At 49.4% G+C, this 24,194-nt stretch overlaps 1 protein-coding gene across 2 annotated transcripts in view; it reads left to right on the forward strand.

Annotated features, from left to right (window-relative positions):
• The first annotated feature begins 1,454 nt into the window (after window positions 1–1,454).
• Window positions 1,455–24,194, forward strand: part of B4GALNT3 (beta-1,4-N-acetyl-galactosaminyltransferase 3) — a 98,190-nt gene continuing 75,450 nt past the window's right edge. For both annotated transcript variants that reach the window (XM_065942935.1, XM_065942944.1), the window contains exon 1: window positions 1,455–1,661. In XM_065942935.1, the coding sequence (XP_065799007.1) occupies window positions 1,493–1,661 (169 nt within the window). In that variant the 5' untranslated portion in view covers window positions 1,455–1,492. The remainder of the gene's footprint in view (window positions 1,662–24,194) is intronic.

Raw genomic sequence — 24,194 nt, forward strand, 5'->3', positions numbered from 1 at the left:
CCATTGAGTTGGTGATGCAAGGACTCAATCTTGGAAGACAAGACTCAAACTCAAAATAAGTGTGTACCTGTCAGTGAATGGCTACGTATCATGCAGGCAATTGTGTTAAAGCTCCAAGGAGGGTGGGGTTACTCAGGACTGGGCTGGTCCAAGAAAGCTTCATAGACCTGAAATGGACCTTGGAGTAGGAGTCAGACCTGAACAACTGGAAAGGAAAATGTCTGGGAGGCAGTAAATAGGCTCTAATTTTAGCTGGAGCAGCTTTCATATGGTCTTAAGAAGTTGGACAAGATTTTGGAAGGTCTTGAATTCCTCACTTTAATTCATAGGCACTGGGAGCCGTTAGACATTTCTGAGCAGGTGTAAAGGAGTTTTATAAGGACGATCTGGTGGTAGTGGAGAAGATGGGGGGCGGTGCAGGTGGGGAATCTGGAGTTAAGCGCTAGTTGGAAAGTTACAATAGTCCAGTGAAGCCTGTGGGACAGTGGGACATCCAGCTACTCTCAGTAGTAACCTAGAGAAGGGGATCGGCACTCAATTATGTGAGCTTCTGTCTTGGAGCAGTATTTTGCATGCAGTTCATTTGGCTTTAAAATATCTAGGAAGGCTTGTAGTCCTCCACTTTCTCTATAGTCTCCTGAGTGTCCTCCCCAGGAGAAAAATGGAAAAAGAAAACTGCACTGTTCCTTTAAATGGTCCACTCTGCCCCTCTGAACTCTTAACCCTCATTTAAATAAGAGGATAAAATTTTACCTGCCTGGAGGAATATCTTGATGAAGTTTTTTAATTCAAGGAGTGAGTTTCCTTATGCTTTTTTGTTTTTTGACTTGTAATTTTTTCCTCAGAACCCTCCAACATCCACTCCCACACCAAGCTCTGTCATCCTAGTCAGAACTGCTTGGGGTCACCCTGGGGGCTGTGTAACTCTCCTAGGGCCTCTTGGAGATGAGCTGGGAGAGGGGACTGCGACTGAACGAAGGGGCCCTGGCTCCCGGACTCCGATGTCCACTCTAAGGCAGGAACAGGGTCGCTGCAGGCCACGAAACGCCCCCAGACGAAGCCTCCCCGCGCCCCCCCGCGCCCCGCGTGTGCCCAGTTCGACACCACTTGCACTTTGGGAGCAAACCTGCCGGGTCTCCGTCCCGCGCAGAGTTTGGATCACAACTGCCCGCTGCGCCCCACGCACCCGGATCTGCGGAGGCGCCGGGGAGTGACCAGCAAGGCGGGAGCAGCAGTCCCCCTCCCGCCGCTTCTCGGGGGCGGGGCCCACCTGTGGCCGGGGGCGGGGCCGGGTCGGGGGCGGGGCAGGTGGGTCGCGGGCGGGGGCGCGGGGCGGGGCGGCGCACCTGGGGAACCTCCTCGTGGGCAGAGCGAGGTCTGGCGGCTGCAAGCCCACAGCCGGCGTGGGCAGGAGCCGGGGGCCGGGGCGGGCGGCCGGAGCGCGGCGCTGAGCTAGCGGGCGGGCGGGCGGGCGGGCCGGGGGCGCGGGGCCATGGGGGGCCCCCGGGCCGCGCGGCTCCGGCTGCTCCTGCGCCCGGTCAAGCTGCTGCGGAGGCGCTTCCGGCTGCTGCTGCTGCTCGCCGTGGTGTCCGTGGGGCTCTGGACTCTTTATCTGGAACTGGCGGCGTCAGCCCAGGTCGGCGGGAACCCCCTGAACCGCAGTGAGTAGCGCCGGGGCGCGCGGTGGGGAGGGGCAGGGCCGGCGGCCCCCGCCTGAGAGTCGTCCCCCCCATCGCGGACCGGGTGTCCACTCGCGGGGTCCCCAGGTGCCGGGCGCCGGTGGGACCCGGGTCACCCCGGCGGCGCTGGGCTCGCAGACCCGCTGCCGGAGACACGCGTCCACGCGGGCTGGGTCCATGTCCCTCTGGGTCCCTCGGCCGCCTCCGCCAGGCCGCGCGCTCCTATCTGCGGGGCCCAGACTTTGCTCCCTGCCGTGTCTCCACGCCTCGCTGGGTTCGCTCCCCAGGTGCGTTTTCGGGGCGGGTGGGAGGGGGTTCTTTAACGATAAGGCCGAGAGCCACCCGCCTCTCCCCCCTCCCTCCGCCACCTTCCCACAGGCCACTCCCCTCCCAGCCCCTTCCTCTTCCTCCAGTCGCCCACCTCCCGCTGAGTGGCCCCCTCTCGGGGTCCTGACCGCGCACTGTCCCCCCACAGCGGGTTGTCTGCAGCCCCCAGACCACCCTGCAGAATGGGCTGAAACCCGGACCCCGGTCAGGGCGCACTGGGCAGCTCCGTGGACCGGACGGTGGGTGGATTCCTACTCTTTCAAGGGAGCCAGAGCCACTTAATTTTTCTGTGCCTCGGCTTCTTCCTAGGAAAACGGGAGAGGATTGTCTTGAGAGAGAGCTTCGCTTCCACAGGCATGGCTAGCCGAGGCGATTTTCAGTTTACTACTGATGGAGTGAAGTAAAAATCCTCAGTGTCAGGACTGTGTGAAAGGTCACTGTCACAGTTGGGATAAAGAGAATCTCCCAGAACTGCCAGGTGTCCTTCCCGGGCCTGAAGGGTGGAGGTTTATAATCCCAGAATGTTGCCTGGAATTCTAGATAAACATTCCCCCCATTCAGGAAACCAGAGGAGCTGCTGGTTCTGAAGCTCTGCTGAGAAGATGCTCTGAGTTCTTGTGTCAGCTGCTCTCCCCCGGGCTGGGCGTGGTGCTTTGCCTCCTCTTGTGGCCAAAGACAGGGAATTACTCGGGTCAGTAATTGAGCCGCTTCAGGATCGAGATAGATACTTGTGGCAGAACCTCTGCCTCTGTGGCTGTGGAAATATTTCTGGCTGTGGTGAGGAGACTGGGGTTCCATCCCTGATTCCGTTGCTAACGAGTTGGGGAATCCAGGGGCGGGTGACTGCTGCTCAGGCCCAAGGGGGAAGTTGGTCCCTTTCAGTGTGGGCAGTCAGATTGTGTGATCTCCCACCTGAGCATTGCTGGGGTCCGGGCGCTCCAAAAGGCATGAGGAAGGGTCTTCCCAGTCAGGTCCATGGCTCTCAGGAGGAGGGTGCTTCCCTTTGAAGACCGGTCTGCCGTCCCGCAGCTAGTCTTCCCTCCCCAAGCCTCGCTCTTCCCTTTGAAGGACAGAGTGGGTGGACACTCCCAGACCCATGGCCACTCAGACCAACCCACTTGGGTGAGCCTGGGTGAAGTGTGGGTGGGTGGGAGGTCCGGTTGAGATCTGCCTTCTCTCCTCCTTGGGACACTCCCCCTCAGTGTGGCCACCATCTTGTCAAACGTGGGAGCCTGTGGGGTCCTCTGCACAGATTAAAACCAGAGGGGAAGGCCGTTGCTTGGTGACCTGAGGTGAATAACCTCCCTTTCCCCTCCCCCACCCCATTTTCCCCAAGAGCACTTTCTCCTCAGAGAGCTGGGGTGCCATAGTCATACCCTCTCACACCTGCTCCCAACCTCTGTCTCCTGTCTGCTTCCTCATCCTTCGCCATCTGAAGTTCCTGGGTCTATTTGCTTTCCCCTCTTGATGCACCATCACTCTCTGCCTGGGTTTCCTTATTCTTTGTTTCCTTTTCCAAACGGACCCTTCTCCAAAGGAATGTCCCCAGCTTCCTATTCCACAGTCAGCTTTCCGTTTCTCTAACCCTCGTCTTTAAGGGTCCTCGGGGGTCCAAGCCTCCCCTCACCGACTCAATGGACGTGAGTTTGAGCAAACTCCAGGAGAAAGTGAAGGACAGGGAAGCCTGGCATGCTGCAGTCCATGGGGTCACAAAGAGTCGGACACGACTTAGCCACTGAACATCAAGCCTCTTCTCAGCCTCTTGGAACTCCTCAAGGCCACCTGCTGTCAGAGTGGCTTTTCATTCCGGGCTGTCCCATCATATTCTACTCTTTTCTTCTTCTTTTAAAAGTTATTTATTTGTTTTTGGCTGTGCTGCGTTTTCATTGCTGTGTGAGGACTTTCTCTCTTTGTGATGAGCAGGGGCTACTCCGTTGTTGTGCACAGGCTTCTCCTTGCAGTGGCTTCTCTTGCTGCGGAGCATGGGCTCTAGGGCTACGGAGCTCAGTAGTTGTGGTTCTCAGGCTCTAGAGCACCAGCGCAGGCTCAATAGTTATGGTTCCCGGGCTTAATTGCTCTGGGGCATGTGGGATCTTCCTGGACCAGGGATTGAACCCGTGTCCCCTGCATTGACAGGCGGATTCCTATCAAGTATACCACCAGGGAAGTCCTCTCCTCTTTTCTGATTTCCTGTTGGAATGAGATTTTTAGATAGTGGCTGTGATTTCTGGCTCCCTGACTTCCGTCATTTGTCTTTAAGAAGCCGAGACACCAGGCATTAAGGTCTTCTCTTGTCTTCTAGGTCTTGCTCCCAGCTGTTCCTCTGGAGGGAGAGTGGGGGAGGAAGACTTGGGAAGCAGAAGGGTGGGAAGAAGGCTGCAGGCCTTCCTCACTATATACCCTGGCACACAGCAGCAACCGGAACCCCATCTTGACCACCCTGCCTCCCTCTAGCAGTCCTGCCAACTCACCCCACCACCAGCCTTCCTGTCATCTGTAAGGCCAGCCTCCATTACCAGGAACCTTTCATTTGCCTGTCCCCGTGTGGCTGCTGCCCTGATCTGGCACTGGGAGAAGTGTGGGGAGAGATGGCAGTTAACAGAGTCCAGGGTGGTAAGGTAATGACAGGGAGCATGCTTCCTGCTGCTTCTCGGAGTAACCCCATAGTTTGACATGGGCGATGTGTAATTTGAGCTTCATATTAGAAAAAGATACAGCAGCATGGGGAGTATCCAAAATCGTTCACAAATATAAAAATGGGTTCCGTAAACAAAAGACAGAGAGCTGTTCACTTGCTCATTTAAACAAATATTTGCTCAGCACATAGCTCGAGCAGGGCATTATGCTCCGTCACTTAGATGTGGTGATGACTCCGTTATGGTTTCTCTCTCGCAGCTTACCCTCTTGGAGGGCAGTTTGGGTGCATGTGTGAAAATAATCACAGTATGAGACAACCATCGTGTTTTACATGGGTAGAACATACCCGTTGCTGTGACACTTGTGAAAATGAGACATGGCTCTTTGAACTAGTGATTCTTGGAAGTGGTGACATTTCAGGAGAACTTGAGGAGTTGGTAAGACTTTAGCAGATGTAGAAAGAGAACGATGTTCCAGGCAGAGAGGTCAGCAGAAGCCCAGACCAAGAGTCAAGAAGTTCATGTTGGGGAGTGTTGGGTGTCTGGGTTTGGTGAAGGAGAATGGTGCCAGATTAGGGAAGACTTTTAACAACCTTAAAGGGTGGTGTTTATTCAGTAGATAAGAGAAAAGATTTTAAAGTTTTATAACAGAATAGGAGCAGGAAAGGAAATAGTGAAACTGTTTAAGAAGACTGTACTTTGCTATGGACAGTGGTGCTGGGGTGGAAGTTTCCATGCTGTGGCTGCATTGACCTTTAGCTGTTGGGTCATGGAGCTCCACTGGGGACAGGTCAGGGCTCTAGTGGGACATTCAGAGGGTCTGGGGCAGTCACTATATACCAATACGTTCATAAATGTTCCAGTGTTTCGAGAACTGGCACAGCTGTACTGGTGTGTACTGGCTGAAAGCAATGCTGGGCACAGACTATTACTGGAAGTTAAGGAGTCCGTTCTGGCAGGTTTTAACGAGCCAGACCCATTTGTTCAGATTGGTTTAGCTTCGTCCTGCCTGAGGGCAGAGGTCTGGACTAGAATGGTTTCTAGGTTCTCTGATCTGTAACTGACCTGCTGCTGTGACCAACTTGATGCTGGAACCAAGCAGTCATCTCTGGGCACAGAGCCAGGGCCGAGCAGTCGTGCGTACCAGCCTCTTTCCAGATCTTACAAGGCTGAGTCTGCAATGTCCCCATGTAAAGGCCCAGTTTACCTGCCGAACCACCCAGAGTATCCACAAACTCAGGAATTCATTGGCTTCCACCACCTGAAACCTAAAACACCTCTCTCTGGCTGGCCTTGCAACTCCTAATGAACTCTGAGCGGACTGGGGAAGTACAGCCACAGAGGTCAGGCTGGGCCTGCAGCTCCTGGGGTCACCACAGCCATTCCGACTTGGAAGGGATGCAAACCCTCCAGTCATGGAGGTAACTCAGGGTAGAAGAGTAATCTGAGACGCAGACTGGGAGAGAGGGAAAAGCAGGAGAGACAGATGTGTGGGCTGAGCCGGGATGCTGAGACTCGGAGCAGCAGAGGCAAGTGGGGACAGAAGCCCAGCTGCTTCGTGACTCCTTGTGGTCCCTGGAACCTGTCCACACCGCCCTGGGCTGGGCTGTCCCTCTGTCTCCTGGACCCTCTGTCTCCTGTCCCTCTGTCCTTCTTATGTTGTAGGACACAAGTCCTCTGTCTCTTTATGCTGCCATTCTGGCCATCCAGCTGTCGCGTGCAACTTCAGATCAGTATTCAGTTCAGGGAAAATACTGGGCACTCAGATACCTCCTGGGTATGGATGGTAAGCTCTGAGTTTCCAAGCACCTGATATTTTCCACTGGCAGATACTTTGTTTATCAGTGATGGATCCAAGAATAGAACCTAGGAATTCTTGCTCCTTGTCCATAATACATAGAAACAACAATAGCCTTTAAACGCAAATGAAAGGATAAGAATGATGCCTTCAGTGCTTTTTTATTTGAAGTGTTTCCTTTGGACCAGTGCGGTCTGCAGCAGGCCTGGGGGAAGCAAGGACAGGGACTCAGCTGTGATCACTCCTTTTCCTGGGTTCTGTAGTCCTCTTTGATGTGGGCGCAGAGTCCTGGCAGCCTGGCAGGCCCTGCTCTCCTCCTGCCAACCTGAGACCCTCGGGTGGGCTGAGCCCCGATCCGTGGTACTGCAGATGCTGACTGTGTCCTGGGAGTCATGTGTCCAAGCAGCATGAGATCTTTGCAGTGGCCACTCCTGTGCTGGCTTGCAGAGGGGCTGGGCTGCCTGCAGTAGTTTTCCAGGCCCCAGAGCCTGGCCTTGCCCTCCAGCCTGGGCTTTATGGAGCGGAGCAGAACAGCCGCCAGGACAGGGCTTGCTTTGGAATGGGGCCTGGAGGCTGCTTTTGGACTTGGCCTCTCACTGCCTGCTTCTCCACTGAGTTCCACCAGTCTCAGGGCCTTCCCTTTAAGCTTCCACGAGCACATTTCCTTCTATCCGAGGATGATGAGGCATCAGCTAGGCCAAGCACACGTTCTGAGCTTTCAGACAATCCTTCTTGGACCTTGTGACCCGCAGTTAATGGGTTTAAATGTTATCTGATGTAGAAAGGACCCCTGGAAGAGCCGAAAGCAGTTTGGACGGGGTATATAAAGGCTGTTGCACTGAACATGTCAGTGCACCCGAGCAAAGCATGATGGATACATCTTTACGTTTCTACAGACGCTTAGGTCCCTACAAGTGCTGCATTGTGTTAGAAGTATTCATGAGATGAGCAAAAATGAATTAAGAAAAAAATATTTATTTGTTTGACTGCACAAGATCTTAGTTGGGCATGTGGGATCTTTGGTCATAGTTGCGACTTGCAAAATCTAGTTCCGGACCAGGGATTGAACCTGGGCCCTCTGCATTGGAGGCCTGGAGTTTTAGCCACTGGACCACCAGGGAAGTCATGAATATTTCTTTTTAATCTCTGTAATATTTTAGTATATGATTAATTTTTTGTGCTAAACTTTTAAATTTCTTAACTGTTGACCAACTTTTTTAGAAAATAAGCATGTGAATTGTCCATGTGGTCCCTGTTTTGTTTGACCTTTCATGGAAGTATATTACATGTACAGAAAAAGGCACATGTAAGGAAGCAGCTTGATGAATCTCCACGGACTGAACATACCCCTGTAAGGAACACTCCGAGGAAGAAACAGCCTGACCAGCGCTTTTTGTCACTACCATAAACATAGATTAATTTTTATACTTTATGGAAGTGAATCACACAGTGTGTGATTTATTTTTTAAATAGTATTTCCTTATGATTATAAAAGTGATACATGTTCATTATACCAGGTAATGTCTGTGTGCCTGGACCACATTAACCCCCATAAAATTATCTTTTTGTGCGTTGAGCTCTCCACATAACTGATCCAGTAACTTAAGGAGGGGTCAAGGAAGACCAGGACCTCAGTGCTATGTGTATAGCCCCGTGAGATTCTCCAAGGATGGGATTGAGAGCCATCCAGAAATGTTTCTTCTGGTCTTTATTTTTTTCTTCCCATTTCAGAGATATAAGTGAAATGTTAAAGTGTACATCTAGTGGATTTCCCTGGTGGCTCAGTAGTAAAGAATCCTCCTGCAGTGCAGGTGACATGGGTCGGGAAGATCCCTTGGAGTAGGAAATGGCAACGCACTCCAGTATTCTTGCCTGGGAAATCCCACGGACAGAGGAGCCTGGCAGGCTGTAGTCCATGGAATCGCAGAAGAGTGGGACATGATTTAGCGGCTAAACAACAATAACACAATATAATGGTGTGATATGTGTATATGTTGCAAAATGATCACTACAATAAGTTCAGTTAACATCCATCATCACATAATTACAATTTTTTTTTTCTTGTGATGAGATCTTTTCTTCTGGTCTTGATAATTGAGCTAGCCATGCTCTCTTGAGCAATCCATTCATTTTCCTTTTTATTGGCCATGTAAGTTGTACTACCACTCAGGTTTCTCCCTTTGTGTTGGTTACTAGAAAGCTTCAGTTTTTGGATCATTTGGGAAAACGTGTAAAAGATTTTACGAACTGCATTTTGGCATCAATTTAATGCCTATATCTTTTCATTTTTTTCCCTGCAACTACTCTAATTTATGTCATCTTATCTTCTGTGGTACTTGAAAACCACAAAAAACTTCAGTATTTTTCTAGACTAAATCAGGTTTTAAAGAAATCAGTAAATCAATGGGATACATAAAAATATGAAGAAGAAACTAACCATCACCTGTAATCCCACTACTTTGACATATAGATTGTTGAAAAGAAAAAATAAAGTATAATAGGTGTGATAACCAGATGCCTGATTCTGGAAAGAATTCTAGATTAAAACCCCCTAGAACCTGAAAAATTATTTTCTCTTCTTTTTTAGTGTATTTAGGTATTGAAAAATTTAATTACATTTAAAATTAAATCCTTGGGACTTCCCTGGCAGCCCAGTGATTAATACTCCATGTTACCAACGCAGGGGACACGGGTTTGACTTCTGATTGGGGAACTAAGATACTACATGTCATGTGGAGTGGTCAAAAAATAAATAAAAATAAAAATTGGTGCAAAAAAAGAAACTCCCGATGAACAAAAAATCAATAATTAAAAAAAAATTCTCACCTCCTTGTATATGAAGAAGATATCAAAAGCTTCAAATTTACTAACAAATGCTGGGACCTGAGTGATTGTCTTTGAAAACAATGACATAAATGTAAGGAATTTAATAAAGCTTGGGGCACCACTGACAATACTACTAAAACAACACATGGGACTGGACAGGAAGGCCAAGAATCTCGTCTGTCCTGGGGGTCTAGCCCCTCCCCCTGAGGCCAGTCCAGGGAAGAGCAGGAAGAGCTGTGGCTTCTGGATATCACAGACATCAGCGGTTCAGCACCTTTACTAACATGAGAAAACAGGCCTGAGGACGAGGTGATATCTGCCTCCTCCCAATCTCTTCTCTTCTTTTAAACTGTTCTTGGGAGTTCCCTGGTGGTCCAGTGGTGAGTTAGGACTCATTGCTTTTATTGCCAGGATCCAGGTTTGATCCCTGGTGAGAGAACTGAGATCCTGCAAGTGATCAAAGGTGGAGTTGTGCTTTATGGCACCAAGACCGGGGAACAGGGCCCAGGGTGGCAAAAGGAGAAGGGAGGCTGAGGGAATAGAGAAATGGCATTCCAGAAAGACCAAGGGTTTTATACAGGCATGCCTCAGAGATACTGTGAGTTTAGATCCAGACCCCTGAAATAAAGCGAATATTACGAGAAAGTGACCCACACAAAGGTTTTGGTTTCCTAGTGCATGTAACAGTTGAATGTATGCTCAGTTGCACCTGATTCTCTGTGACCCCTTGGATAGTAGCCCGTCAGGCTACTCTGTCCATGGAATTCTCCAGGCAAGAATGCTGGAGTGGGTTGCATTTTCTACTCCAACGTAACAGTTATGTTTACACTATACTGTAGTCTATCCTGAGAAATCTGTATGCAGGTCAAGAAGCAACAGTTAGAACCAGACATGAAACAACGGACTGGTTCCAAATTGTGGAAGGAATACCTCAAGGCTATATATTGTCACCCTGCTTATTTAATGTATATGCAGAGTACATCATGTGAAATGCTGGGCTAAATGAAGCATAAGCTAGAATCAAGATTGGCAAGAGAAATATCAATAACCTCAGATATGCAGATGACACCACCCTTATGGCAGAAAGTGAGGAGGAACTAAAGAGCCTCTTGATGAAAGTGAAAGAGGAGAGTGAAGAAGTTGGTTTAAAACTCAACATTCAAAAAATGAAGATCATGGCATCTGGTCCCATCACGTCATGGCACATAGATGGGGAAGCAATGGAAACAGTGACAGACTTTATTTTCTTGGGCGCCAAAATCACTGCAGATGGTGACTGAAGCCATGAAATTAAAAGACACTTACTCCTTGGAAGAAAAGCTATGACCAACCTAGACAGTGTATTAAAAAGCAGAGACATTACTTTACTGACAGAGGTCCATCTAGTCAAAGGTATGGTTTTCCCAGTAGTCATGTATGAATGTGAGGGTTGGACCGTAAAGGAAGCTGAGTGCTGAAGAATTTGTACTGTGGTGTTGGAGAAGACTCTTGAGAGTCTCTTGGACTGCAAGGAGATCCAACCAGTCAATCCTAAAGGAAATCAACCCTGAATATTCATTGGAAGGACTGATGCTAAAGCTGAAACTCCAATACTTTGTTTACCTGATGTGAAGAACTGACTCCTTGGAAAAGACCCTGATGTTGGGAAAGATTGAAGGCAGGAGGAGAAGGGGTCAACAGAAGATGAGATTGTTGGATGACATCACCAACTTGATGGACATGAGTTTGAGCAAGCTCTAGGAGTTGGTGATGGACAGGGACATGGTAATGGCATGCTGCAGTCCATGGGGTTGCAAACAGTTGGACATGACTGACAACTGACCTGAACTGAAGTGCACAGTAGCATTATGTCTAAAAACCCCTATGTATATAGCTTAATTTAAAATATTTATTGGTTGAATTCAGGAGGAAAAAAAAAAGAAATTTTACTGGTTAAAAAGTGCTGGGACTTCTCTGTCGGTCCAGTAGTTGAGACTCCATGCTTTTACTGCAAGGGACCAGATACCTACCTGGTCTGAGAACTAAAATCCTACATGCCTTGTGACATAACCAAAAAAAAAATTGTTAACCATCATCTGAGTCTTCAGTGACTCATAATTTTTTTGCAATAGTAGCATCATTTAAAAAAAAAAGTAACTTCAAAGATCATTGATCACAGATCACCATAACAAAGAAAATAATAATGAAAAAGCTGAACTACTTCCGGAATTACCAAAATGTGACATAGAGACACAAAGCGAACAAATGCTGTTGGAAAAATGGTGCCGACAGACTGGCTCAACACTCAACCAAGGTTGCCATAAACCTTCAATTTGTAAAAAATGCAATATCTGCAAACTGCACTAAAGCAAGTTATGCCTGTATAAATGCTCAGGAAATTGAGTGAGGTGTAGTTTTCAATTCTTTTCTTTTGCAAATCTTGAATGGCTGCAGAGGTGATTTATTTTAAAACTTAAGTAAAAATATTTATGGAGTATTTACTTTTCTGGGGGGCTGCTGACTGGGATAAAAAGTATGGATAATTCTTGAAAAAATGTATGGAATTTGAAGACAGGGCTGAGTTCATATCCAAGCTTTATCCTTCACCTGTTGCAGGACTTTGTATAAAGTGTTTATTCCTTCTCAAACCTCAGATGCTTCGTCTGGATAATGGGCTTCTGTGACCTCCCTGCAGAGCTGTTATGATTAAGTAAGACTCAGTGACCCTCACACATGTTAAGCACCCAGTGAGACTCAACATAAGCCCAGCATGTGTCAGGAACTCGGAGAGTGTGGGTTCCCATGTCTTCCCCTTTGGAGTTCACAGTCTGATGGGAGTTAGGGAAAGGCTGGACGGGAGTGTGTGGACATGGTCCTCAGCCAGCCCCCTTGCTGCCGCCTCTCCAGCTTCTTAGCCCATGACACAGCCATGCCAAGTACTCTTCGCCATCGCCAGACCCTGCACGTCTGCACCTGCCACCACCTCCTTCCACCAGTCTTCTGTTTTTGATGATCAGTGCCACCTCCTTCTTTCCATCTGCGCTGATGGGGCGAGGTGGGTTAGGAGTCAAGGATTTTGCTGAGAAGGACAGCCATCTGGGGGCTGGACCAGGGCACCAAAGTTCAGCAGTTGGGCAACATGGCCCGTGGCTCAGCTGCCCGCCCCCGAGCACGCTCAGAGGATGTCCGGGGCTTGGAGGAAGCAACACTGGACTGTATCTCAGTTTTAATCCCAGCTTTGAAGCTGACTTATCACGGGTGCTTTCACAGGTCCTGTGTCTCTTGGGGGCTTCAGTTGGGTAATCTTGCATTCAGTGGGGTGCTTGTTTCAGGGGCAGGTTTGGAACCTCTCTCGGGTCACTGTCCAGGGGGCCAGTCCATCCTTGGCCTTCTGGCCTTCAAGACTCAGTTGCCTGGTGGAGGGGTGGTCACTGTCCCAGTGCTTCTGGCTATTAGGCCTTCAAGGTCACCCGTGATAATGTGGCCTCCACACAAGCAGTTGCTTCAGAGATTAAAGGCCTCTCTGCTGAGATCTCCTTACAAATCCTCTGATCCTTTCCTTTCCACCCTTCCTGCCAACCAGGGTCCAAATGGATGTGTGCAGGCCTGTACACACACATGCCCCCCCAACTACCTGCCAACTGGTGTCCAGATCCCTCATCATCACCCCTGAGCCAAAGATTGGCAGGGAGAGCGAGGACATGGAGTAAGTCCTGGGGAGTCAGGGTGAACGCTCAGTCCTGGGTCCTCTTTTGTTAGTCAGCTGAGCGGAGTGCTAGGAGTACATCTCAGATGAAGGACTTCCAGCAGCAGAAGGAGGGGAAGTTGGACAGACGCAAGTGGGAAGTGGAGGCAGAGGCATCTACCCCATTTTTTAAATTTGATTCAGTGACTGTGTTTTTCATATCTGTGAGTTTTATTTGGTTCTATTTCTGATTTGGTTTCTTTTGTAATATTGTTCTTCTAGGGATTTCTCTGACAGTCCAGTGGTTGATACTTTGCCTTCCAATGTAGGGGGTACAGGTTCAATCCCTGGTCAGGAAGCTAAGATCCCACATACTTCATGTGTGATCAAAAAAATAAAATAAATAAAACAGAAACAATATTGAAACAAACTCAATAAAGACTTCAAAATACTGGAGTGGGTTGCCATTTCCTCCTCCAGAGAATCTTCATGACCCAGGGATCCAACCCATGTCTCCTACATCGCAGGCGAATTCTTTACCCACTGAGCCAGCTGGGGAGCTATATAGTACTGCTCTGTAATAGGTTTATAATATTTTTCACACAAATAATACATGAAAAGCAAGCACAAATTTTTTTTTTTTTAATTTTTAATCTTACAGTACAGTACTTTGCAAAGTACAGTAGTTCAGTATAACAACTGGCATACAGGGGCCGGCATCAAGTAACCTGGCACAAAGAGTTACTGACTGGAGAAGGGAGAGGATGTGGGAGATGGTGGAGCTAAAGGACTGTCAGCGACAGGAGATGGAGGGCAAGCTGCCCGACATGATGGAATACGCATTCATGTCTGAAAGTTCACAACTTGATGGCTCGAATGTAGGGACTTCCTGTAATGGCTGTTTTTCCCTCATTGCAAACTTGGATCCTGAAACCAGGATGAGGGGAGGACATCCTACAGACAGCCCCATGGGAGTGAACCTCTGCCCCTCCCCCGCCCCGCACGGTTTGTGCTCCGTTAGCATACTTATCAGAGGCTGCCTTGCCTCTGAGTTATTTCTGTCCGTCTGTCTTCCTCCACGAGATTGAATTTCTCGAGTGCCAGACCTGGGCACTTTCCCCTGGTCTCCTTTGTGCAGAGACTTTTAATCTTTTGTGGCTTGTGTACACTTGCAAGAATCTGGGAAAGGACCTGGAGACCCTCTCCCCAGAAATGTGTCTGCCCCTCGTATTTTGAGTGCTATTTATGGGAGGTGCACAGGCCCCTGGCCTCTCTCCATAGATCCCTAGTTGAGAACTCTGCCTGTGTGCCTTGTCTGATACCTGTGGGTGACAAGTTCTCAGACTCCAGTTTGCTTGGGGACATCCTCCCAATTAAATCCACCTATGAGAGAGTTAGACCATGAAGAAGGCTAAGTGCTGAAGAATGGACGCTTTCAGACTGTGGTGTGGATTCTTGAGAGCCCCTTGGACCGCACGGAGGAAATCAACCCTGAATATTCATTGGAAGAACTGATGCTGAAGCTGAAGCTCCAATACTTTGGTCACCTGATCGAGAAGAGCTGACTCTTTGGAAAAGACCCTGATGCTGGGAAAGATTGAGGGCAGGAGGAGAAGAGGGTGGCAGAGTATGAGATGGCTGGATGGTATCACTGACTCAATGGCCATCAGTTTGAGCAAACTTCTGGAGATAGTGAAGGACAGGGAGGCCTGGTGTGCTGCAGTCCATGGGCCTCAAAGAGTTGGACATGAGTTAGTCAACTGAACAACAATAACCCTAGTTGCAAAGACACATGTCAGGGTAGAAAGAGAGCCGGGATGCAGCCCTGCTGCTGGGAGATGTGAGGGATTGGGTATAAACTCTGGGACCGAGCACCTGAGAGCAGTAGCTTCACGAGTGAAGAACGGAGCTGGGCTTCCTCTCCCCCAGTTGGTCTTCCCTTGGACTCTTTTTTTTGGATGTGCTGGGTCTTCATTGTGGTGTGTGGGCTTCTCTTGTTGTGGAGCACAGACTCTAGAGCACCTGGGCTCTCTAGTTGTGGTGCCCAAGCTTAGTTGCCCCAAAGTGTGAGGGATATTAGTCCCCCGACCAGGGATCAACCCCGCATCCCCTGCATTGGAAGGCAAATGCTTAACCACTGGACCACAGGGAAGTCCCTTCCCTTAGACTCTTGACTGCCTCTCTCTAGGCTCGTGCTACCCTTCTGCCTGCCGGTCTTTCGGCCGCATCCTTTCCCTGAGCCTTCCTTGTTGTTTCGTTACCAACTGACCTCACCTTTTCTGGAATGTCAGTTGAACTATCTGAAACTCACAGCTGATGCTTTTCTTTGATCCCTTTCCTTCGTCTGGGTTGGGCTTGTGAATGCTGGCTTAGGTTGTCAGAGAAGCCGGAGGTGGCTCTGAAGTGTCTGGGTACCGCAGTTGGCTTCATGCTCCCCATGAGCATGGATGGATCCTGGGACAAGGCAGGTGGTCAGGTTAGAATTCAGCGCACACAGACTTCATCAGGCCCAACTCTCCTCCCTGTGGACACTGCCCTCCCTCTGCCTTCTGAAGTTGCTGTGGTGTCCTGCATGCCACCTGCCCCTGTCTTTACTCCTCCTCCCTCCTTTCCTCCTTCCCATCCTTCCTTCCTTCTGACTGAGAGCAAGTCTCTGATGTCAGACTACCCAAGTTTAAATCCATGAGCAGATGACTCAGCCTCAATGTGCCCAATTCCTAATATATAAAATGGGAATATTAAGAGTAGTACCCACCTCATTGGGTTTTGTTGTGACAATATTAAGAGAAAGAACACATAGAAAGTACTAAGAACAAACACTTATTAAATGTTAGATGCTATTTTTTTTTTTTTTATCACTTTATCAGTTTGTAAAGCCCCTTCGTCTCTCTTTTGATTGGTTTTGGGTGCGTTCTCTCACATGTCGTAGAGAGTCCGAGGACAGGAATGGACCTCAGAGATTTTTCAGTTCTGAGATGGAAAATGTTCGGGGTCAGTGGCACACATCTCCAGTAGAATGTGAAATTCTTTTCCTGAGCCCAGATGCAGACTCAGAACCTTTCTAAACACAGCTCACCAGGCTGTCACTGCAAACTGATTGGAGTTGCTTCTTAAAGTGTAATGTTTGCCCAGCCTTACTGTTTTTACCAGGGCTTCCCAGGTGGCTCAATGGTAAAGAACCTGCCTGCCAGTGCAGGAGACATGGGCTTGATCCCTGGGTCGGGAAGATCCCTTGGAGAAGGAAATGACAACCCACTCCAATATTCTTGATGGGAAATCCCATGGACAGAGGAGCCTGGATGGCTACAGTCCATGGGGTCACAAAGAGTAGGATGCAACAGAGCAACTGAACAGCTGATTTTGCCAGTGAAGGATTTAAGGCTGAGAGTGTTTTCAGCCCCTGCCCAAGGACCAGTGCTGGGTCCAGAACTCCTGGTGCTCACCCTATGCTCTCACCATCCCTTTTAGCTTGCTGAGAAGCTTCTTTTTATCTTAAAAATACTTTTATTTATTTATTTACTTATCGCCTGTGCTTTCTCTAGCTGTGGCGATCCCAGGCTCAGCAGTTATGGTGCGCGGTCGTTGCTCTGCCGTATGTGGGATCTTCCCGGTCCCGGGGTCGAACCTGTGTCCCCTGTATTGGCAGAGAGATTCTTAACCACTGGGCCACCAGGGAAGTCAAGAAACTTCTTTTTAATATCTGGGTTTCATGTGGTCCTTTTCCCCCCCAATGTGCACCAAATATACATATATAATTGGTTCTCAGATCTGTTTATCTTTTCTTGCCAGTCAGCTTGCTTTGAAGTTATTGCCACTTGGCTGGGGGTGGTCATGTGCCCGACTCAGAGGCTGCTGTGGGTGATCTGTGGCTTTTCTGAACTTTCTCCAGTGACGCTGTATATTGATACTCTACTGTTACCTGAAAGTCAGCTGCCAGGAAGTTCCTGTTGATGTTGAATTCTCATATTGCAAAGGACAGTCAAGACATGATGTGACATTTCTCATCCAGCAGGTCCCTTTGTCCCCTGAACCCTCCCGTTCTCAGAACAGAGCCCATTCTGCTAAAGAAGCATAGGCTTTTAAAAACAAAAAGAAGCAAGTGGAATTATGACTTCCTATCTCACCTCCTTGAGTTGAGGAGGGACGGGAATAGGAATACACAGATGAAGCTGATTTTGCTGATTTTTTAAATTTTCTTTAGGTATTTATTTGCTTTTGGCTGTACTGGGTCTTCATTGCTGTGTGGGCTTTGCTCTGCTCTCCAGTCGTGGTGCATAGGTTTGTTGCTGTGGCTCCTCCTGTTGCAAAGCACAGACCTAAGGCAACTGGGCTTCTGTAGTTGCAGCTCCCGGGTTCTAGAGCACAGACTCAGTATCGTGGCCCAAGGCCTTAACTGCTCTACAGCTTGTGGGATCTTCCCAGATCAGGGATTGAGCCCATGTCTCCTGCCTTTGCAGGTGGATTCCTTACCACTGAGGTACCAGTTCAGTTCAGTTCAGTCACTCAGTCGTGTCCGACTCTTTGCGACCCCATGAATTGCAGCATGCCAGACCTGCCTGTCCATCACAAACTCCAGGAGTTTACTCAAACTCATGCCCATTGAGTTGGTGATGCCATCCAGCCATCTCATCCTCTGGCGTCCCCTTCTCCTCCTGGCCCCAATCCCTCCCAGCATCAGGGTCTTTTCCAACAAGTCAACTCTTCGCATGAGGTGGCCAAAATATTGGAGTTTCAGCTTCAGCATCAGTCCTTCCAATGAACACCCAGGACTGATCTCCTTTAGGATGGACTGGTTGGATCTCCTTGCAGTCCAAGGGACTCTCAAGAGTCTTCTCCGAAGCCCAAATGAGAAGAAACTGGAGCCCTTGAATCATGAAAATCTTTGGTAGGAAAGTATGTAACAAGTTTTAAAAAGATGTTATCTTCTTTCTTTTCTGTAGAAAGATCCTAGCTGATGCAGGCTGATATTTTTGTAATCCTAATTTTAAGATTATGGAACTGGCAATTCTTTGTGGCATTAAAAGATGAAATGGATGACACATTGAAGAAAACATTGCAGATAGGTAGCAATAAGCGGGGTCAAACACCTTTGAAAGAGTTCAGAGAGGAGGTGGAAAAAATAATACTCAAGCTTGATTTAGTATGTTGAATAAGAATTCAACTTTATTCTATGCATGAAAATTGCAAAAATATTTGCATAGGAACATTTTACAATAGTGAAGCTTTCATTATACACTTAGGAAATACTACCTGTTTGGGGGCAATATTGATGGAAGAGAGCTCTATTCAATTGGAAGTTGATATTTACCACTTTGAGGAAAAGAAGTGGACACACACTGTCCACAGTTCTTGTTGATATAAAACTTAGTGGGGGTTTGATTTCTGGGAAATGAGAATATAGTGTCATATTTTTAGGGAAACAACCATGAAATACTTTTGGCACCCCTTACAGACCCAAAGTCGTTTTCTGTTAGTTTAACAAGATAAATATATATTGTACATAACTTGGTTTGCTTCAATGATTATGCTTGGTATATTTAGACATTGGAAAGCTTGAAAGGCAGAAAAAAACCCTAAAGTTGTTTCTTCTAAAACCAAGAGAGAAAAAAATCCCCCAGAAAGAGTTGTTTTTCTATACTTTTCTTCTCCTTTATGTCGCTGAGAAGGTCTGGAAAGTTCTAGAGTGATGAACACTTTCCCTAACTGGCAGGGCACTCATGAATAGGTCACGTGGGGGATGCAGTGGCCGCCCCACAGAACAATGGCCCTTGTTTCACCGGGCACTTTGGTCTGGGAGCTTGGAGCTACTCCGGCCACAGGCTAACTTTAGGACCAGAGGCTGCCCCTTCTCCTGAATGAAGGTCGGTCCTTCCCACCTGTCGGGGAAGGTGTCCTCGGCTGCAGCCTGTGGGTGGGGGCCAGGTGGGGGGACATTTGCATGCTGGGCCCTGGAGTTAATGCGGAAGACTGCTGCTCCTTTGTTAGAGAAGAAGGGAGGAGGAGGTGCCTGGCACAGAGACCCACAAGGCCCCTGAAGGGTTCTGACTCTCAGATCAGGTGAGAGGTGTGGATGGGTCAGGAGTCTGTGGTCCAGACTCTCTCCAGGGGCAGCTCAGCTCCTGCTCAGGACCTTTGGCTGTGCCTTAAGGGTGTCATCATCCTTTCCTGCCCAGACCTGTTCCCTCTACCAGCTGATGGATGCTTCCTGGACTGCCAGAGCTGGAGGGGAGGGGAGCAGGACATGGAATCTGGTCTTCAGGAAAAGGGGCTGCACCTGGGGGGTGGGGGGGGCAGGGTTCTGGCTGCCTGGCTGTGGACAGCCAGGCAGTGAGGGAAACAGAATGAACTGTGAGTGGGGGCATCATACTGCTAAGGAGAAGGTGAGCAGGGGTGTCAGGTGCAGAAGGGAGGCCTCACATGCTTGTCCAAGGAGCGGGAGGTCACTGCTGAGTGGGATGACTGATTGGGTGTGTCCCAGCGAAAGAAGGAAAGGAGAAGCCGAGTTACAGAACCAGAGTATCTGGGCTGGATGAGGACTTGGGGGGGAAGGACCCTGGGCTGGAGTCAGGGGACCTGGCCTCCAGCCTCAGTTCTGAGATGAACTGGCTCTGTGATGTTGAGCGAGTTGGTTTCACCTCCTGGGCCTCAGTTTCCTTTTCTTCAAGTAGGGCAGACTCGGCTCCTTGGTCCACGAGATGCCCTCTTGCTCTGACATTGTTCCCAAAGGAAGCGGTGTTTGCACCAGCACTGGGGATTCTGCACTGGAAGGGGCTGGAGAAAGATTGGGGAGCTGGAAGCTGCCTGGACTCAGATCCATCTCCACTCCCTTCCCGGCCCTGTGATCTTGCCTTCCCAGGCAGGCAACACTGGGAGGGCGCTGGGTCCTGTTCCCACTCTGGGGACAGTGGCCATCCCCCACCTGCCCTCCTGCATTCTCTCCCACTTCCCCGGGTGGAGGTGATGAGGGCAGAGTGAGGCTGGGTGGGCCCTGGGCAATGATGTTTTAGGAGGTGGTCTTGGAAGCTCCTGGCTGGAGAGGTTTGGTGACCCTGAGGGCCTTTCACAGGCCCTGGTGACCACGGGCATATCTCTCTTGTGGCCTGCCTCTCCCCCTCTGCCCTGCTGGCCAGGCCCCACCTCGGCCCAGCCCTCACTAAGTGCCTCTGTGTGCTCCGCCCAGGGAAGCAGGCCTGCTGCCCGGGATCTGCCACTTGTTTTGGCCAATCCAACCACAGGCTCCCTGACCAGACCATCAGAAGCCAGGGACCTGGCGGTGGGGGTCTTGGGGTCTCCGGCTTGGGCTCTGCCTTGAGAGATGCCCCTTCCCAAGAAGGGGGCAGGCGCTTCTGGACTCCCCCTCCCAGGGTCCCAGGCTCAGATCAGTGGACACAGTGAACATCCCATCCCTGAGGCTTCCGTGTGATGGGAACCGTGTCCCTGACCCCACAGGACTGTACTGGTCAGTTGAGGCCCTGGCATGTTCATCAGGAAAGCGTGTGTTCCTCTCCTCGTGGGCCTCCAGTGCAGGTCAGGGTGGATGCAGAGGCGCCCACAAGGAGAGGCTGAGGCTGTGCACAGATGCTCCTGGGTCCCCAGCCTGGTGGGGGGTGGGGGGCGCCCACTGGGGAGGAGGACCCTGCCCCGTGCTGTCGCCCCACCCGCTCGCTGTCCCCGTGATTACCTCACCGCAGGGCCCGCCTGCCAGAGCGAGCTGCCTGGGTGGAGAGCAGGAGGCTAATTTTAGACCTGGAGACTCCCTGCCAACAGCTGCGGCTGCCGGCCCGCGGGGAGCCCTGGACACGGCCCTCCAGGTCTGCTCTCCCAGTGGCAGGGACCACTGGGGCAGAGACAAGTGTTCCTCTGCACAGAGGAAGGATCTGAAACCATGGCCTTCTCCAAGTCTTCCTTTCTCCTCCTTGCCTTTAGATAGCTCAGTCCTTGGGACCTCCCTGGTGGTTCAGTGGCTGAGACTCGGTGCCTCCACTGTGCGGGGCTGGGGTTCGATTCCTGGTCAGGGAGCTCGATCCCACACGCTGCAACCAAAGATCTCATAGACCTGGAGGAAGATAGAAGATCTGTATCCCTCGTGCCGCAAATAAGACTCAGTGCAGCCGAATACTTTTTTTTTTTTTTTTTGCGAAGAAATGGAGGATAATTCAGTCCTCCATCTCTTTCTAGGTCGCTCTGTACCCCGGAACCTACTGACAGGCACTTGCATTGTGGGCCAGTGGGCCTCTGAGTGGGGCATGTGGGGCAACGTGGAAAAGAGAGAGAAGCCCCAAACTGTCCTGATCTTGGGCTAAATCTAGCCTCCCACTCGCCACCAACCTAATAGTCTACTATTGTGCTTCTCAATCTTTTTCCTATGAAAGTGTTAGTCACTCAGTCGTGTCTGACTCTTTGTGACCCTATGGAGTGTAGCCCACCAGGCTACTCTGTCCATGGAATTCTCCAGGCAAGAATACTGGAGTGCATTGTCATTCCCTTCTCCTTTTTTTTTTTCCCTATGGACTCACATAAAAAATGATGGGAAAATGTATTTGCATCACACGTGGGGTAAAGAGAGAAGTGTATTTGTGGTTGAAGTCCTGCTGCTCCAGGAACCCAAGGGGTTGACACTAGGCAGGCACCTGTGTCACCCACGCAAAGTCCACTAGCAGCCAGAACACAGAGGTTGGAACCTGTGAGGTCATCTCCAGCCTGCTCAGTCCCAGCCCTGGGAGACTGCTGGGTTCACTGATGACTTAGGCTGGAAGGGAGGCCAAGGAGCAAGGAAACCATGGACTAGAGAAGCTTGTCCAAGGTTAAACAGATGAAAATTTGCTTACTTACTTTTGGCCATGCCATGGGGCATGCAGGATCTTAGTTCCCCGACCAGGGATCAAACCCAGGCCCCTTGTAGTGGGAGCCCATTATCTTAACCACTGGACCACCAGGAAAGTACCCAGATGAGAATTTAAAAAGCCTGTTCTGGTTCTAGTTCTGCTAGGCATTCCTTCATTTATCCAATATTTACAGAATACTGTGAAGTTCAATATTCTGGGGATACAAAGTTGAAAAATAGTTGCTGGGACACAATCTACTTTGCTTTAAAGAAAATCAAGGAAAAAACAACAGCAACAAAAAGATACTGTTTCTTCCACCATCATGTTGGCAAAAATTAAAGATTTTGACCTTCAAAGTAAAAATCAAGGAAACCTGCAGGAAGGTGGTTACTTTGTGGGAGGAGATGAACAGAGGCACAAAGGGCTTCACAGGAATTGATTATGTCTATTTCTTTGGTGTAATGATGGGACACATGGGTGTTAACTAAACCATTTCTGAAAGTGAAAGTGAAAGTCGCTTAGTCGAGTCCAACTCTTTGCGACCCCATGGGCTATACAGTCCATGGAATTCTCCAGGCCAGAATACTGGAGTGGGTAGCCTTTCCCTTCTCCAGGAGATCTTCCCCACCCAGGAATTCAACAGAGGTCTCCTGCATTGCAGGCGGATTCTTTAACAACTGAACTATGAGGGAAGCCCCTGATCTCTATCCCTTTATATGTATGATATGATTCTTATAAAAAATTGAAAAAATACAGGGAGTTTAGATAAATGTTTAGAGAGTTAGGTAAGGAGGGGAGAGGTAAATGTTATCACCTAGCAGGTGAGAAGTGCTGTTGTAATAAGAGCCCACTCTGTGTATGTTGCACCGAGCTCATTCGGTGTTCACAATTGCTCTGTAGGGGATGAGAGCCTTTATATAGATTCCATTTTATGGGTGAGAAAACTGAAGTTCACAGAGGTTACTTACCTTGTTCAGGGCTTCATGGCAAATCCTCTTTGCAGTTAAGTTTGAGTGCAGATATCCTAGCCATTCCTTGGTTTGATTTCTTAGTTGACCTGTGGGGTTGGGTGGAGGATGGATAATCTCAATCTCTTTAAGCTCGTGCTCCCAGTGTAGGATATGGAACTCATTTTACTGGGTGCTCCTTCTTGTGCAAATAATTTCACTATAAAAGCACTGTATCAGGGTAAAGCTGACATTTATTGAGAACTAAAGCTGTGCCAGCTGCTTCTCTAGTGGTACCTCCTCTGATCTTCCGGGTCCCCTCTCCCTGCTCCTTCCCCCACCCAGAGCAATACATGATTCCTATTTTACTGAGCAGTCTGCCTGACGGCTCAGAATCTGCCTGCAATGAGGGAGATGTGGGTTTGATCCCTAGGTCAGGAAGATCCCCTGGAAAAGGGCATGGCAACCCACTCCAGTGTTCTTGCCTGAAGAATCCTGTGGACAGAGGAGCCTGGCAGGCTAACAGTCTATAGGGTCCCAAAGATTCGTACAGGACTAAGCGATTACACTTTCACTTTTTTCCTGCCTCCTCCTCCTCATTCCTCTGTTAAATCTCTCTTCTTCCTGCCTTCTCTAGGGGGAGCAGCTTCAACTTTGCTTTGACATCCATTCTGGAGCTGAGTTGCTGGGGATTTGAAGCTCTGTCATTAGCCCACCCCCTAAGCTAGCTCTGCTGTCTTTTTGGCCTACGCCAATTTCCATGGTTATCTGTGGGGAGGGACCATCACTCTCAGCTAAGAAGGTGGAGTTTTCCAAGTCCTTAGTCTGTCGCAGTGGTTCTCAATCTGGCTGCACGTTTGAATCACCTGGGAGCCTGAAGCACTATTCTGACTAAGACCTCACCTCAAGTCAATCAGCTTGGGGAGGGGTGGGACCCGAGCATCAGCTTCCCAGGTGAGTCTAACGAGCAACCAAGGCAGACCAGTTAAGATCTGCGCTTCCTCTCCAGATGCAAAGAACTAAGAAATAAAGGGCGGTGATGAAGGAAGGGAGAACATGGATAAGCAATGACGAGGCTCCCCCCTGGGTCCCAGACTGGTCCAGGATCAGGCCAGGGAGGACTGGAAATGGGACAAGGAACAGGGAAGGAAGGAAGGAGACCATGAGCAGGAAAGAAAAGAGAAAATGAAAAAAAATAAAATAAAAACTTGGTGATTGAGCATGCTAGGTTGCCTCCTGTAATGGCCTTGTACTTGTGCAACACTACCTGTTCTGTGAGTTCAGGTCCAGGCAGTGAACTTTTGATGATGCAGTGTGTGAGAGCCGCAGGAGGCACAGAGAAGGGTGAACCCAGCCCCGTTGGTGTCCCAGGACCTATGTTTTTGCACAGACAGATATAAACGTCAGAAATAGTGCATGCCCTTGACTTGTTCTCCCCAGCACCCGGAAACTCCTCACCGTGGGCAAAGCTTATTACTCTTGTTTAGAGTCT

Source organism: Muntiacus reevesi, chromosome 1 (assembly GCF_963930625.1).
Source record: "Muntiacus reevesi chromosome 1, mMunRee1.1, whole genome shotgun sequence".
Lineage (NCBI taxonomy): Eukaryota > Metazoa > Chordata > Mammalia > Artiodactyla > Cervidae > Muntiacus > Muntiacus reevesi.